This window comes from Hyperolius riggenbachi, chromosome 1, assembly GCF_040937935.1.
Source record: "Hyperolius riggenbachi isolate aHypRig1 chromosome 1, aHypRig1.pri, whole genome shotgun sequence".
Taxonomy (NCBI): Eukaryota; Metazoa; Chordata; class Amphibia; order Anura; family Hyperoliidae; genus Hyperolius; species Hyperolius riggenbachi.
Window position 1 is genome coordinate 463,465,550 of NC_090646.1, and position 17,147 is coordinate 463,482,696.

Here is a 17,147-nt window from a genome sequence, read left to right on the forward strand (position 1 = left end):
CTCCGCCCGCTGATGCTCGATTCTATTTGCTGCTGCTAATTTGTAGGGGGGAAGCGCCAAAAGGAGGGGACCCAGGTGAGGGAGGTGGGGGGGTCTGGCCCCCCTCCCTGCCGCTGTCCCTTCTTCCAAGCTTCCCCCATACTGGGGGCAACTATGCTATACTGGGGGCAACTATACTAGCTATACTGGGGGCAACTATACTAGCTATACTGGGGGCGAATATACTAGCTACACTGGGAGCGACTATACTACCTACCCTGCGTGCAACTATACTAGCTATACTGGGGGCGACTATACTAGCTATACTGGGGGCGACTTTACTACCTACACTGGGGGCAACTATACTAATACGGGGCAACTATACTAGCTATACTGGGGGTGACTATACTACCTACACTGGGGCAACTATACTAGTTATACTGGGGGCAACTATCCTAATACTGGGGCAAATACACTACCTACACTGGGGGCAACTATACTAGCTATACTGGGGGCAACTATACTCTCTCTGCCTTTCTGATGTCCCTTTCTGCTGTCACGCTCTCTCTCTGTGCCTTTCTTCTCTCTCTCTCTCTCTGCCTTTCTGCTCTCTCTCTGCTTTTCTGCTGTCTTTCTCTCTTCTCTCTCTCTGCATCTATGCTGTCTCTCTCTCTCTCTCTCTCTCTCTCTGCCTTTCTGCTCTCTCTCTCTGCCTTTCTGCTGTCTTTCTCTCTCCCTTTCTGTGCTCTCTCTCTCTCTGCTTCTATGCTGTCTCTCTCTCTGTGCCTTTCTGCTGTCTCTCTCTCTCTCCCTTTCTGTACCCTCTCTCTTTCTCTCTGCCTTTGTGCTTGCTTTCACTCTCTCTCTCTCTCTCTCTCTCTCTCTCTCTCTCTCTCTCTCTCTCTCTCTCTCTCTCTGCCTTTCTGCTTGCTCTCTCTCTCTCTCTCACTGCCTTTCTGCTCTCTCTCTTTCTCTCTCCCTCTCTCTCTGACTTTCTGCTGTCTCTCTTTCTCTTCCTTTCTGCTCTCTCTCTCTCTCTCTGCCTTTCTGCTCCCACTCTCTCTCTCTCTCTCTCTCTCTGCCTTTCTGCTGTCTCTCTCTCTCTGTCTTTCTGCTGTCTCTCTCTCTCTGCCTTTCTGCTGTCTCTCTCTCTCTCTCTGCCTTTCTGCTGTCTCTCTCTGCCTTTCTGCTCTCTCACTCTCTCTCTCACTCTGCCTTTCTGCTCTCTCTCTCTGCCTTTCTGCTCTCTCTCTCTCTCTCTGCCTTTCTGCTCTCGCTCTTTGCCTTTCTGCTCGCACTCTTTCTCTCTTTCTCTGCCTTTCTGCTGTCTCTCTCTCTCTGTCTTTCTGCTGTCTCTCTCTCTCTCTCTCTCTCTCTGCCTTTCTGCTGTCTCTCTCTCTCTGCCTTTCTGCTGTCTCTCTCTCTCTCTTCCTCTTTCTCTCTGCCTCCCTGCTTTCTCTCTCTGCCTTTATGCTCTCTCTCTCTCTCTCTCTCTTTGCTGTCTCTCTCTCTCTGCCTCTCAGCTGTCACTCTCCCTCTCAGCTGTGTCTCTCTGCAGTCTCTCTCTCTCTCTCTCTGCCTTTCTACTGCCCTCCCCACACACGGGAACCCTCCTCCTACCCACTAGCACCCCCTCCTGCCCATTGTCACCCTCTCTCACCCACTGGCACCCTCCTGCAAAATCTGGGGTGTGTCTTAATGCCACACAGGGGGCATGGCTTAAGTTTCCCTGTCACTACCTAAACTGGGGGGCACCTGTGTCGGAGGCACTCGCAATCTAATCCTTACCGTAGCCCTAGTCTAATGTCCCACCATTGCTAAGTTCATGTAAATTTGGCTCCATCTGTGACCACACCCACATCGTGGTTAATGGCCATGCCCATGACTCCAGCCCCCCATTTTTGCCCCCCCCCCCCCCTGGAAAATTTTCTGCGGACGCCCATGGTTGTCTGTAATGGTCTTCATTCATCATGTGGTGTTTCGATAGAAAAAATACGGTAACTATTTTCAAGTGGATGTTCTCTTTCTGCACTGTATGTGTTGTCATTAATCCAAATAACTTCCTAATTTCAAAGGATGAAGCAGTGCCTGACATTTCTAGCTATGGATATGGATAACATCACTTATTTTAGGTTTGGTTCACACATAAAAGGTGTCTAGTCCTGTCCTGTCAGTTTCTTACAGTTAGCATCAGTTTTGTATAAGTATATGTACATTTCCGGTCCAGTCCTGTCCTGTCAGTTTTGCATCAGTTTTGTTAGAATTTTCTGTAGCTTAGTGCACACAAAAAAGGTTTACCTTTCCTGTTTTGTATCAGTTGTCTATGGGTGCGTTCACACAGGTGTACAGTTCCAATCTTGTCGGGTAAAACTGACAGGATAGGACTGGACTGGACCAGTAATGTACAGATTTATGGGTGAACCAAGCCTATATGGCGCTATATAAATAAAAATAAATAATAATAAAGGTGGCCACACACCATGCAATCTGACTGTACAATAAATCACCAGTTTTACCACTTTCATGTAGAAAAAGAGGCTAACTGAAAAATATATCCAAGTCATAGTGAATCATCTGCTGTTATACTACATGGATGTTGGTAAGGTTGTATAAAAATTATAAAGTCAGATTGCATAGAGATTGGCCACCTTTAGGCTTTAAAAAGTCTAGCTCAATTGAAACTCAAGGTGTTAACTTCAAATTATTTGCTTGACATTGTGATCTGGTAATATGAGTAAAGATGGTAAAGTTGCATTGCATGCTGCTGAAGTTTAGTGAATCTAGCCCAGGCCTCGGCAAACTTTGCCCTCCAGCTGTTAAGGAACTACAAGTCCCACAACACATTTGCCTTTATGAGTCATGACTGTGGCTGTAAGACTCCTGCAATGCATTGTGGGACTTGTAGTTCCTTAACAGCTGGAGGGCCATATTTGCCCATGCCTGATCTAGCCCAAAGTGAGAACAGGTCCTTGGCCTGCATCTAGAGCACTGGCGCACGCAGGGTGGGGTTACCGATGACCAGAATACCCCCACCCCGCTATCCAGCGACCCCCCCTCTCTCCCCTCCTCCCGGCCAGCTGGGCAGTGATGAAAAAAAATATTACCACCAGCCGCCGAAGTGTAATGCGGGGAGGGAGGCCGATATCACTCCTCCCTCCCTCTCCATCAAGTGCCCCTCCCGAGCCCCCGTGCAGAGAACGCGCAGCGGGCGTTTAGTTTACCTGTCTGTGCGCTCCGGCCGGCTTCTTCATTCCATTTCCTGTTTCCCATGACGCGAAACAGGAAGTAGAATGAAGACGCCGCCTGGAGCGCAGAGACTCAGGTAAACTAAACACCCGCTGCGCATTCTCTGCAAGGGGACTCGGGAGGGGGCACTTGATAGGGAGGGAGGAGTGATGTCGGCATCCCTCCCCGCATTACACTTCAGCGGCTTTTCTCCCCACTGGCACCCCAGTCCACCCTCACAGAGTGGCACTCTCCTTCCTCCGCTCCCCCAGAGTGGCACCCTTCACCCCACCCACGCTGGCACCCTCCTCCCACCCAAAAGTGGCACCCTACCATCCACCCATGTTGGCACCCTCCTCTCCCCCCACAATGGCACCCTCCTACCTACCCACTTCTACCCACCCATAGTGGCACCCTCCTCTCCCCCCCAGAGTGGCACCCTTCACCCCACCCATGTTTGCACCCTTCTCCCACCCAAAGTGGCACCCTACCACCACCCATGTTGGCACCCTCCTCCCACCCAAAGTGGCAACCTACCAGCCACCCATGTTGGCACCCTCCTTTCCCTCCAGAGTGGCACCCTCCTCCCACCCAAAGTGGCACCCTACCACCCACCGATTTTGGCACCCTCCTCTCCCCCAAGAGTGGCATCCTTCTCCCACCCAAAGTGGCACCCTACCAGCCACCCATGTTGGCACCCTCCTCTTCCTCCAGAGTGATACCCTCCTCCCACCCATGTTGGCACCCTCCTCTCCCCGCAATGGCACCCTCCTACCCACCCACTCGCACCCACCCAGAGTGGCACCCTCCTCCCTTCTTTCCCCCCAGAGTGGCACCCTTCTTTTGTGGGCAAACGCATGCGCGGTAGTGTGCGGCTTGCCGAAAGAGACCTTTCAGGAATCCCCCCCCCCCCCCCTTGAAAATCCTGGGTTTGTCCCTGTAGATGGCATGGCAACTCTCCTCCTGTATAATTAGGAATTAGAATGACAAAAGCCAATACAGCTGCCTACAGATTTATGTTTAGAAATGAGGACTGTAGTGAGGAAGGTAAGGCTGCATAGAATTCAGCCTTGGTCTTAAAGTGGAACTGTGGTGAAAATAACATAATTGATACAAGTGCTTATATTTTACAAAATTACTTTATAATTATTTAGTCAGTGTTTGCCCATTGTACAATCTTTCCTCACCCTGATCTACATTCTGAAATTGATCACAGGTGGCGACATTTTTACTGCTTATGTGTTAAGAGGATCAATCGACTTGTGAAACCACACAAGATATAGTATAATCCAAAAATTCAGTATCAAATTTTACTGTATCAAAAACTTGCAAAAAAAATCTGGAAAAAAACTTTTTTATGTTTGTCAAAAGGGAAAAGAATATTTCAAGTACAAAGAATCCACAAATCACAAAGGTCATATGATTTTGGCAATAATGGCAGGAGATACAGTGGCTCATTTGCAATTACTTTTTTCTCCACAACTTTTCATTATTTTACAATTGAAAAAGTACTCAAAAGTTGGTGAAAAAGTACTATCAAAATTATTTGGGAGTATTTTCTTGCTTGCTGGTGGTTTAAAATGCATTTTATGACAAGGGCCCATTTGCAATTCACTGTTTCTCCTAAGTTTTCTCCTTGGTGATCATTTTTCACATTTCCTTTAAAATAACTTTTCAGCACTCTGCAATTAAAAAGTACCAAAAAGCAGATGAAAAAGAACTGTCAAGATTATTAAAAGTATTTTTTTGCTTGCTTTTGGCTTAAAATGCATTTTATTGATAAAGTAGGAAAATATCACCTAGCAGATAACTTTTTCACCTGAGTTTTCTGCTAGGTGATATTTTTAAACTTGTCAATAAAATGTCTTTTAAACCACCAGCAAGCAAACCAATACTCAAAATAATTCTGATAGTACCTTTTCACCTACGTTTTGATACTTTTTCCATTGCAAAGTGCTAAAATTTTATCATAAATCAAAAATGAAAAATTATCTCCTAGGAGAAAACTCAGGTGAAAAAGTGAATTGCATATGGGCCCATGTGCTTTGAAAGTTTCCAGATCTTCAGTGATTTATGGATTCTTTGTCCTTGGAAGATACTTTTCCCTTTTGACAAACAAAAAGCTTTTATCCAGATTGTTTGCAATTTTTGATACAATAAAATTTGATACTGAATTGTGGATTGAATTATATTTTGTGTGGTTTCACAAGTTCATTGATCCTCTTAAACACATAAGATAATCCTTTTGAGTGTGGTGGCCTACTTGTGTGAGGATACCTGTTGCTAACAAGTCAGTTAGGACTTACTCCCAACTATCATAGACATTTTTACTGCTGACAGATACATCCCCATGTATTGTTTGTTTACACTGTGTTCTGAAGCCAGTGGAAATAATATCTGACCTCCCAGAATGCTCTTGGGTGAGAATTGAGCATATCTAAATAGCCTAAGCTGTGCAATCGCTATAAGGCCGGGGGATACATACCAATATGCAGCAATATATAGATATAGAAAATGTTTGTAATGCTGAAACCAGGATAATTCATGTAAAGGTGGGTAGCCTGAATAATATACTACATTCTACTATATGTTACTATGGTGCCACTTTAAAGAGAAACTCCAACCTAGAATTGAACTTTATCCCAATCAGTAGCTGATACCCCCTTTTACATGAGAAATATAATGTTTTTCACAAACAGACAATCAGGGGGCGCTGTACGACTGATTTTGTGCTGAAACCCTTCCCACAAGAAGCTCTGAGTACCGCGGTACTTTTGGCAGTTTGTTACAATGTAACAAGGTTCACAGACAGGAATTAGCGGTTTACAGCTGTCTCTAACAGCCAAAACAGCTAGGAGCAGCTACATAACCTGCCCACAGTAAAAATGTCACCATGTAATAAATGTCAGAATGTAAATCGGGGAGTGGAAAGATTTTACAATGGGAAAACACTGACTAAATCATTTATACATAATTATGGTAAAAAATGAAGCACTTTTTGTACTACATTATTTTCACTGGAGTTCCTCTTTAATGGACGCTGTGTCAAACTTAACACAGGTTTGCTTTTATTTCTCTGGTGTTCTATATCCCAACAAATGTTGCCCAATGTGCGGCTGGGTTTGAAGCAATGAAGGATGTGGATGTGAAGGATGTGATGCTTGTTAAATATCATGATCCTGGGGTTCTCTGAACACTATAGGAATGATCCAGTTAAAACTACCCTATTTTACTCTAGATAAGTTATGGGAATCAACATTTTTTTTTTTAAACCAATTTTCTTTTTCTAATGTATTTATGTAAATTGGCTGAGTTCAGGTGCTCAGATCCCCAAAAAGAAAAACATTGATAATGTCTTTATTCCGGATAAGTTTTCTTTTACCTCCCCAGCTTGTATTCATTGGGTTGATACCCAACGTATTTTACTAGTCTGTCAACACCCTCTCGAGCAGATCCATGCCAATGGGGCCAAGTGTCTGGACACAGTGATTTGTACCTAAATGCAAAAAAAAAAAAGACATTTAAAGAGACTCTGAAGTGAACAAAAAATTAGGATATTATGATTTGTATGTGTAGTACAGCTCAGAAATAAAACATTAAGATCAGATACATCAGTGTAAAATGATTTCCAGTACAGGAAGAGTTGAGAAACTCCAGTTGTTATCTCTATGCAAACAAGCCATTAAGCTCTCCCAATAAGTTAGTCGTGGAAAGGCCTGTTATCTGACTTTTATTATCTCAACTGTAAGTGAACTGTTTACTTTTCCTCTTCTAGAGGAGAGGTCATTACTTCACAGACTGCTCTGAAAGACTCATTTTTAATGCTGAGTGTTGTGTAATCTGCACATATTATCGAATGATGCAATGTTAGAAAAAACACTAGACCTGAAAATCAAAGTTTGAGAATATTTTCTTTGCTGCTAATCTTCTAGTAATTATTCATAGTACACAACCAATTCATTACATCATTTGTTTCATTTCGCTTCAGTGTCTCTTTAAGATGAAATGTTTTGCATAGATTTCAGTTTTTCCCCAAACATGCATTTTCCAACAAATTAGCAATGTAAATTGGTACCACACTGTCTCCAGTGTTGCTCACTACTTCTCAGGAAGTATTGAGCGGTGCTGGAGACAGAGAAGCCTGGCGGTATGTGAACCTCGCATGGAGTCCGGAAGGAGGTGAGTTTTTATTAAGACCAATTGCCACTGACACACATTTTTGCAATGGAGAGAGGAGCAAGGAGGGAGGAGCCGGGCTCCGTCCCTGCGGCTGAGTCCCAGTGTGCCAGCTGCTCCCCCTCCTTCACTGTAATCCCCCAGCCTGCCAAAGCTATAAGGGCACCTATACCTGGATAACCTATACTGGGGCACCTGTACCTAGCTAACCTATACTAGGGCACCTGTACCTAGCTAACCTATACTGGGGCACCTGTACCTAGCTAACCTATACTGGGGCACCTGTACCTAGCTAACCTATACTAGGGCACCTGTACCTAGCTAACCTATACCTAGCTAACCTATACTAGGGCACCTGTACCTAGCTAACCTATCCCAGGGCACCTGTACCTAGCTAACCTATACTGGGCTAATCTTATCTGTGGAAATGGCAGTAAATGTGAATGTAGCAAATGTGATTTTATCATTCTTCTCTTAGATTTTGGTTAGCTTCTACCTGGATTGAGTGCTACTTTCCCCACAAACTTCATATATATTGCTTCTAATGTATTTACTATAGTCATTATCTTAAGTACTGAAATATTATCTAAAATTATTTTCTATTTAAAAAAAATAAAATATTAAAAATGAAAATCTAGTACTGTATTTACTGTATATCTAACACTTCATGAGCCACATTTCCTTTTCTTATAAATGATAATTGTGTCCTGTTTTTGAGTAGAAATGTGTCTTATCTTTAGCATACGGAAAAAAAACCTTGTGTTTAAGAAATAGTCAAACCAGCAGATGGCTCTTTAAACAAATATTAAATCATATTTTCATTTACAGCATCTCATATTTTCCTGATTCAAAAAGATTTACTGATCTATATTCAAAATTATATTTTGTCACTAAAGATAATAACTAAAAATACTGTATATACCCGACCATAAGTCTAGAAATTTAGGTCAGACTCACTAAATCAAAGTATAGGGGTCGACTTATACACGAGTCACTGGGAACACTGAGCGCACAAAGTAATGTGCGTACTATTACTTACATTCCCAATTGCAGCAACCCAGTGGTAGGTGAGACTTTCTTGATAAAGGAAATGCCAAAAAAACACAGGTCAAACCAATTAACAAGGAAAGGGGCAGGGGAAAATACTGGGCTGCAGGAAGGTGGTGAATAACTGCTGCACTTGGGGGGCCTGGAGGAGTTATTGGCTACATTTAAAGGACAGGAGGGGTTAATGGCTGCACTACTGTATACAGTGCTGTCATTAACCCATTCTGATTCCCAAGTAAAGCCATTAACTTTGCTGGGTAGACTTATACTTGAGTCAATAAAAATTCCAGCTTAAGAGGGTCAAATATTGGAGTCGACTTATACACAAGGTCGACTTAAATGTAAAATGAAGAATTCAATAGACGTTAAGCAATAAACAGTCTGGTAATCAAACACAGTCAATTGACTGGACAAAGGCTTGTGACTTGCTCATACTATTGGGCCCAATCCAATTCACTTTTTCTCCAAGATTTTTCTCAGGTGATATTTTCACATCTTATCAATAAAATGCATTTTAAGCCACCAGCATGCAAGAAAAATAATAATTTTGACAGTACATTTTCACCAACTTTTTGGTATTTTTTGAATTGCAAAAGCAGTGGCTGGATAGCGTACTGGCTCTGCCTCTGACGCAGGAGATCAGGATTTGAATCTCATCACTTCCTGTTCAGTAAGCCAGCACCTATTCAGTAAGATCAGAGGTGTATCTAGAGGGGTGCAGGCACTTGCCTGCCCCTGTTCTGCAACCCATGCCTGCCTTTGTGCCATGCCTGCCCCTGTACTTCACCACCATGCCTACCCCTGTGCTGAGCCACCATGCCTGCCCCCATGACTCTCTGTCACTCAGATCAGATTCATTCTGTTATCTGGGGAACATGGTTACTTAATTTATGTATGTAGGGTGCACTTGGCTTAATGTTAGAAAAGAGGACAGAGAGGAAATAAGAACAGATATTTCCCAAAAGGTATCTTCAGCAGTACCTAGACCCAAAAAACATAGGCAACCATAACACATATACACAAGAAAAAAAATGCTGTTTTTATAGGGGAAGGGGCTCTGACCAGGAGGAGGGGTGCAGTTTCAATGTTTGTCATGGGTACTATATTACCCAGATACGCCCCTGAGTAGGAGACCTTGGGCAAGTTTTCCTAACACTGCTACAGAGCGCGTCCTAGTGGCTGCAGCTCTGGCACTTTGAGTCTGACGGGAGAAAAGCACAAGGGGCTTGATTCACAAAGCAGTGATATCTGTTATAACGCTGTGAAAAGTATTAACCACTTCCCGACCGCCTAACGCACAAAGGCGGCCGGGAAGTGGACCCCACAAGGAACAGCTCATGCCCAAAGGCGGCGGTCCTTGTAGGGGCATGGGCGGAGCGATCGCGTCATCCGTGACGCGATCCTCCGCCTCCGCCTGGCGCCGCTCACCCGCCGCAACATCCCGCCGGCCATACGGAAGCGCCGGCGGGATGTTAAGTCCGCGATCACTGCATACAAAGTGTATAATACACTATGTAATGTTTACAAAGTGTATTATATAGGCTGCCTCCTGCCCTGGTGGTCCCAGTGTCCGAGGGACCACCAGGGCAGGCTGCAGCCACCCTAGTCTGCACCCAAGCACACTGATTTCCCCCCCCCCCCGCCCCAGATCGCCCACAGCACCCATCAGGACCCCCCCCTGCCCACCCCCCAGACCCCTGTTTGCACCCAATCACCCCCCTAATCACCCATCAATCACTCCCTGTCACTATCTGTCAACGCTATTTTTTTTTATCCCCCTCCCTCCCCCCTGCCCCCTCCTGATCACCCCCCCACACCTCAGATTCTCCCCAGCCCCCCCCCCCCCCTGTGTACTGTATGCATCTATCCCCCTGATCACCTGTCAATCACCCATCAATCACCCCCTGTCACTGCCACCCATCAATCAGCCCCTAACCTGCCCCTTGCGGGCAATCTGATCACCCACCCACACCAATAAATCGCCCGCAGATCCGACATCAGATCACCACCCAAGCGCAGTGTTTACATCTATTCTCTACCCTAAACACCCACTAATTACCCATCAATCACCCATCAATCACCGCCTATCACCACCTGTCACTGTTACCCATCAGATTAGACCCTAATCTGCCCCTTGCGGGCACCCAATCACCCACCCACACGCTCAGATTGCCCTCAGACCCCCCCTTATCAATTCGCCAGCGCATTACTTACATCTGTTCTTCCCTGTAATAACCCACTGATCACCTGTCAATCACCTGTCAATCACCCATCAATCACCCCCTGTCACTGCCACCCATCAATCACCCCCTGTCACTGCCACCCAACACTGCCACCCATCAATCACCCCCTGTCACTGCCACCCATCAATCAGCCCCTAACCTGCCCCTTGCAGGCAATCTGATCACCCACCCACACCAATAGATCGCCCGCAGATCCGACGTCCGATCACCTCCCAAGTGCAGTGTTTACATCTATTCTCTACCCTAAACACCTACTAATTACCCATCAATCACCCCCTATCACCACCTGTCACTGTTACCCATCAGATCAGACCCTAATCTGCCTCTTGCAGGCACCCAATCACCCGCCTACACGCTCAGATTGCCCTTAGACCCCCCCTTATCAATTCACCAGTGCAATATTTACATCTGTTCTCCCCTGTAATAACCCACTAATTACCTGTCAATCACCTGTCAATCACCTATCAATCACCCATCAATCACCCCCTGTCACTGCCACCCATCAATCACCCCCTGTCACTGCCACCCATCAATCAGCCCCTAACCTGCCCCTTGCGGGCAATCTGATCACCCACTCACACCAATAGATCGCCCGCAGATCCGACGTCCGATCACCTCCCAAGTGCAGTGTTTACATCTATTCTCTACCCTAAACACCCACTAATTACCCATCAATCACCCCCTATCACCACCTGTCACTGTTACCCATCAGATCAGACCCTAATCTGCCTCTTGCGGGCACCCAATCACCCGCCTACATGCTCAGATTGCCCTTAGACCCCCCCTTATCAATTCGCCAGTGCAATATTTACATCTGTTCTCCCCTGTAATAACCCACTAATTACCTGTCAATCACCTGTCAATCACCCATCAATCACCCCCTGTCACTGCCACCCATCAATCACCCCCTGTCACTGCCACCCATCAATCAGCCCCTAACCTGCCCCTTGCGGGCAATCTGATCACCCACCCACACCAATAGATCGCCCGCAGATCCGACGTCCGATCACCTCCCAAGTGCAGTGTTTACATCTGTTCTCCACCCTAAACACCCACTAATTACCTATTAATCACCCCCTGTCACTGCTATCTATCAGATTAGACCCCTATCTGCCCCTAGGGCACTCAATCACCCGCCCACACCCTCAGAACGCCCTCAGACCCCAGTCCTGATCACCTCGCCAGTGCATTGCTTGCATCTATTCCCCCCTCTAATCACACCTTGAGACACCCATCAATCACCTCCTGTCACCCCCTAGCACACCTACCCATCAGATCAGGCCCTAATTTGCCCCGTGTGGGCTCCTGATCACTCGGCCAAACCCTCAGATCCCCCTCAGACCCCCTTCCGATCACCTCCCCAGTGCATTGATTGCATCTATTTTCCCCTCTAACCACCCCCTGAGACACCCATCAATCACCTCCTGTCACCCCCCTAGCACTCCTATCCATCAGATCAGGCCCAATACAACCTGTCATCTAAAAGGCCACCCTGCTTATGACCGGTTCCACAAAATTCGCCCCCTCATAGACCACCTGTTATCAAAATTTGCAGATGCTTATACCCCTGAACAGTCATTTTGAGACATTTGGTTTCCAGACTACTCACGGTTTTGGGCCCGTAAAATGCCAGGGCGGTATAGGAACCCCACAAGTGACCCCATTTTAGAAAAAAAGACACCCCAAGGTATTCTGTTAGGTGTATGACGAGTTCATAGAAGATTTTATTTTTTGTCAAAAGTTAGCGGAAATTGATTTTTATTGTTTTTTTTTTCACAAAGTGTCATTTTTCACTAACTTGTGACAAAAAATAAAATCTTCTATGAACTCGCCATACACCAAACGGAATACCTTGGGGTGTCTTCTTTCTAAAATGGGGTCACTTGTGGGGTTCCTATATTGCCCTGGCATTTTAGGGGCCCTAAACCGCGAGGAGTAGTCTAGAAAACAAATGCCTCAAAATGACCTGTGAATAGGATGTTGGGCCCCTTAGGGCACCTAGGCTGCAAAAAAGTGTCACACATGTGGTACCGCCGTACTCAGGAGAAGTAGTATAATGTGTTTTGGGGTGTATTTTTACACATACCCATGCTGGGTGGGAGAAATCTCTCTGTAAATGGACAATTGTGTGTAAAAAAAAATCAAACAATTGTCATTTACAGAGATATTTCTCCCACCCAGCATGGGTATGTGTAAAAATACACCCCAAAACACATTATACTACTTCTCCTGAGTACGGCGGTACCACATGTGTGGCACTTTTTTACACCCTAAGTATGCTAAGGGGCCCAAAGTCCAAAGAGTACCTTTAGGATTTCACAGGTCATTTTGCGACATTTGGTTTCAAGACTACTCCTCACGGTTTAGGGCGCCTAAAATGCCAGGGCAGTATAGGAACCCCACAAATGACCCCATTCTAGAGAGAAGACACCCAAAGGTATTCCGTTAGGAGTATGGCGAGTTCATAGAAGATTTTATTTTTTGTCACAAGTTAGCGGAAAATGACACTTTGTGAAAAAAAACAATTAAAATCAATTTCTGCTAACTTGTGACAAAAAAATAAAAACTTCTATGAACTCACCATACTCCTAACGGAATACCTTGGGGTGTCTTCTTTCTCAAATAGGGTCATTTGTGGGGTTCCTATACTGCCCTGGCATTTTAGGGGCCCTAAACCGTGAGGAGTAGTCTTGAAACAAAAATGACCTGTGAAATCCTAAAGGTACTCATTGGACTTTGGGCCCCTTAGCGCAGTTAGGGTGCAAAAAAGTGCCACACATGTGGTATTGCCGTACTCGGGAGAAGTAGTATAATGTGTTTTGGGGTGTATTTTTACACATACCCATGCTGGGTGGGAGAAATACCTCTGTAAATGACAATCTTTTGATTTTTTTACACACAATTGTCCATTTACAGAGTTATTTCTCCCACCCAGCATGGGTATGTGTAAAAATACACCCCAAAACACATTGTACTACTTCTCCCGAGTACGGCGATACCAATGAGTACCTGTGAAATCCTAAAGGTACTCATTGGACTTTGGGCCCCTTAGCGCAGTTAGGGTGCAAAAAAGTGCCACACATGTGGTATCGCCGTACTCAGGAGAAGTAGTATAATGTGTTTTGGGGTGTATTTTTACACATACCCATGCTGAGTGGGAGAAAGATCTCTGTAAATGGACAATTGTGTGTAAAAAAAATTAAAAAATTGTCATTTACAGAGATATTTCTCCCACCCAGCATCGGTATGTGTAAAAATACACCCCAAAACACATTATACTACTTCTACTGAGTACGGCAATACCACATGTGTGGCACTTTTTTGCACCCTAACTGCGCTAAGTGGCCCAAAGTCCAATGAGCACCTTTAGGCTTTACAGGGGTGCTTACAAATTAGCAGCCCCCAAAATGTGAGGACAGTAAACACACCCCACAAATGACCCCATTTTGGAAAGTAGACACTTCAAGGTATTCAGAGAGGGGCATGGTGAGTCCATGGCAGATTTTTATTTTTTTTTGGTGCAAGTTAGAAGAAATGGAAACTTTTTTTTCTTTCTCACAAAGTGTCATTTTCCGCTTACTTGTGACAAAAAATAATATCTTCTATGAACTCACTATGCCTCTCAGTGAATACTTTGGGATGTCTTCTTTCCAAAATGGGGTCATTTGGGGGGTATTTATACTATCCTGGAATTCTAGCCCCTCATGAAACATGACAGGCGGTCAGAAAAGTCATAGATGCTTGAAAATGGGAAAATTCACTTTTTGCACCATAGTTTGTAAACGCTATAACTTTTACCCAAACCAATAAATATAGGCTGAATGGTTTTTTTTTATCAAAAACATGTTTGTCCACATTTTTCGCGCTGCATGTATACAGAAATTTTACTTTATTTGAAAAATGTCAGCACAGAAAGTTAAAAAAATCATTTTTTTGCCAAAATTCATGTCTTTTTTGATGAATATAATAAAAAGTAAAAATCGCAGGAGCAATCAAATAGCACCAAAAGAAAGCTTTATTAGTGACAAGAAAAGGAGCCAAAATTCATTTAGGTGGTAGGTTGTATGAGCGAGCAATAAACCGTGAAAGCTGCAGTGGTCTGAATGGAAAAAAAGTGGCCGGTCCTTAAGGGGGGTAAAGCCCTAGGTCCTCAAGTGGTTAAACAGATTTCCAGATAGCGCTCATCAACAGTTCATCACATTAGAATGTCATCATAGGGTCCCCCCACTTCGTAGAGCAACTCACCAGAGAATGCGGCCCAGACCGGCCTGAAATCGCCTCTGGGGTATATGGCCACCTCAGTGCCTTCACCTGGCAACCTCCAACAGTTCACAGTCGTCTAGAAGTACAAAAAGGGGCTTCCATAACGTAAAAGTGTATTTTATTAAAAACATAGGCTTTTACCTTTAAAATAGTTGTCAACCAGTCATACAACTCGGTGACATGCGTTAAAAGGGTTCGCTGTATGTGGCCAAGCTATGTGCGAGTATGAGGGTGTGTGTAACACACTGCTAGCACCGCCGCTCGCCCGCCCATTCAAAGTCACATAGACGCCACTCCACTACACGTAACGCGTAGGACGGAGCGACGACGTCATATGCAGCGCTGGCCGGACTCGGCCGGTGTTGCAATTAACTTGAGCAGGGTGGCGTCTATGTGACTTTGAACGGGCGGTAAGCGGAGGTACTAGCAGTGTGTTACACACACCCTCATACCCGCACATAGCTTGGCCCCATACCGCGAACCCTATAATACCATATAAGGGTTCTGTGTATTATATTTTCAATGCATGTCACTGACTTGTATGACTGGTTGACAACTATTTTAAAGGTGTAAGCCTATATTTTTAATAAAATACACTTTTACGCTATGGAAGCCCCTTTTTGTACTTCTAGACGACTGTGAACTGTTGGAGGTTGCCAGGTGGAGGCAGTGGGGTGGCCATATACCCCAGAGGCGATTTCAGGCTGGTCTGGGCCGCATCCTCCGGTGAGTTGCTCTACGAAGGGGGGGGGGGGGGACCCTATGATGACATTCTAATGTGATGAACTGTTGATGAGTGCTATCTGGAAATCTGTTTAATATTGTTGAAGATATACACGCATACCAGAGCGATCCACCCTTGGAGTGGGCGCTAACAGTCATATCTGGACTTTCACTATCAGTGCATACATAGTGCCATATAATATTTCTGCACATCGAGCACTGCTTTATTTTGTTGTTGGCACACTGTGAAAAATGCTTCGCACGAAATTCAGCGTGAAAACGGTTATCGTGCGCAAAAATTCATTGTGCGTTATTGTGCGAACATTAATGCGTGAAAATTTGAGTTATCACGCAAATGTGAATTTTTGCGCGCAATAACTGTTTTTCACACTAAATCGCGAGCAAAGCACTTTTTCACAGCCGTGATAACAGTTATCACCGTTTTGTGAATCAAGCCCAATATCTGTTCTATCTGTGTCAGAGTGCAAAAGTTATTTTAAAGAGAACCCGAGGTGGGTTCTAAGAATGCTATCAGCACACAGAACAAGTTTCTGGGAAGGTCCTTGACGGTCGCCACACTATGGAGGAGAACGTCTTAGGCCTAGGGAAAGGATGAGACCGGGAGCCCTTATGGTGTAGTATCGTTAGACTTGTGGGTTAGGTAATAGTGTGGGTAATAAATACTCACAAAGGTGGGTTGCCCTGATGCAACCAATGACAATCACATGCGGAAAAAACCCGTTTCCGCTCGGTGTACTGGAACACTTTGGTACCAGGCAGTCGCTCTCCTCCTGTGGTCCTATATACTGGCGGATAGTCTCCCCGGTGATATAGTAGCACCTCAAAGAGGTGAGGGATACGGAGGCAAATCGGTGGAGGCGCCCTTAATCTTATTAAGAAGCCATTAGCAGAGAAATGAACTCAAAAATACAATTTCAAATAAAAAGAGGTATCTTACCTCATCAGAAGACTCATATAGGTGGAAAAGGGAGTCTTTTTATTAAAATAAGGTGTAAGGGGTACCCCTTATTTTAGTTAAAAGACTCCCTTTTCCACCTATATGAGTCTTCTGATGAGGTAAGATACCTCATTTTATTTGAAATTGTATTTTTGAGTTCATTTCTCCGCTAATGGCTTGTTAATAAGATTAAGGGCGCCTCCACCAATTTGCCTCCGTATCAGCACACAGAGGCTGGGTCTGCATATAATGCCCAGCCTCTGTTGTTATACTGCTCCGCCCCAGCCCCCCCGCAATCTGCTTGCCCCCCATAAATCAAACGCCGTGCTAGCGACACACAGCGTGTCGCAACCGGCTGTTTACCTTTGGCAGTCAGTCTCGCCGCTCCTCTGCCTCCTCCATAGCGCCGCTCCCTGCCTGCGTCCCTTACCTCCAATCAGCGGGGAGGGAAGGGACGCAGGCGGGGAGCAATTCTAATGAATAGGGTCAGTATTACAATGGACAGCACCTCAGGTGACTGCATGGCAGTACAG

General features: G+C 45.1%; 1 protein-coding gene across 1 annotated transcript in view; it reads right to left on the minus strand.

The window, feature by feature from the left end:
* The window catches only part of MYO1H (myosin IH), an 85,556-nt gene that overhangs the window by 24,963 nt on the left and 43,446 nt on the right, over positions 1 to 17,147 (minus strand). Inside the window, exon 20 of the mRNA XM_068247067.1 lies at positions 6,587 to 6,700. Within this exon, the coding sequence (XP_068103168.1) occupies positions 6,587 to 6,700 (114 nt within the window). The remainder of the gene's footprint in view (positions 1 to 6,586; positions 6,701 to 17,147) is intronic.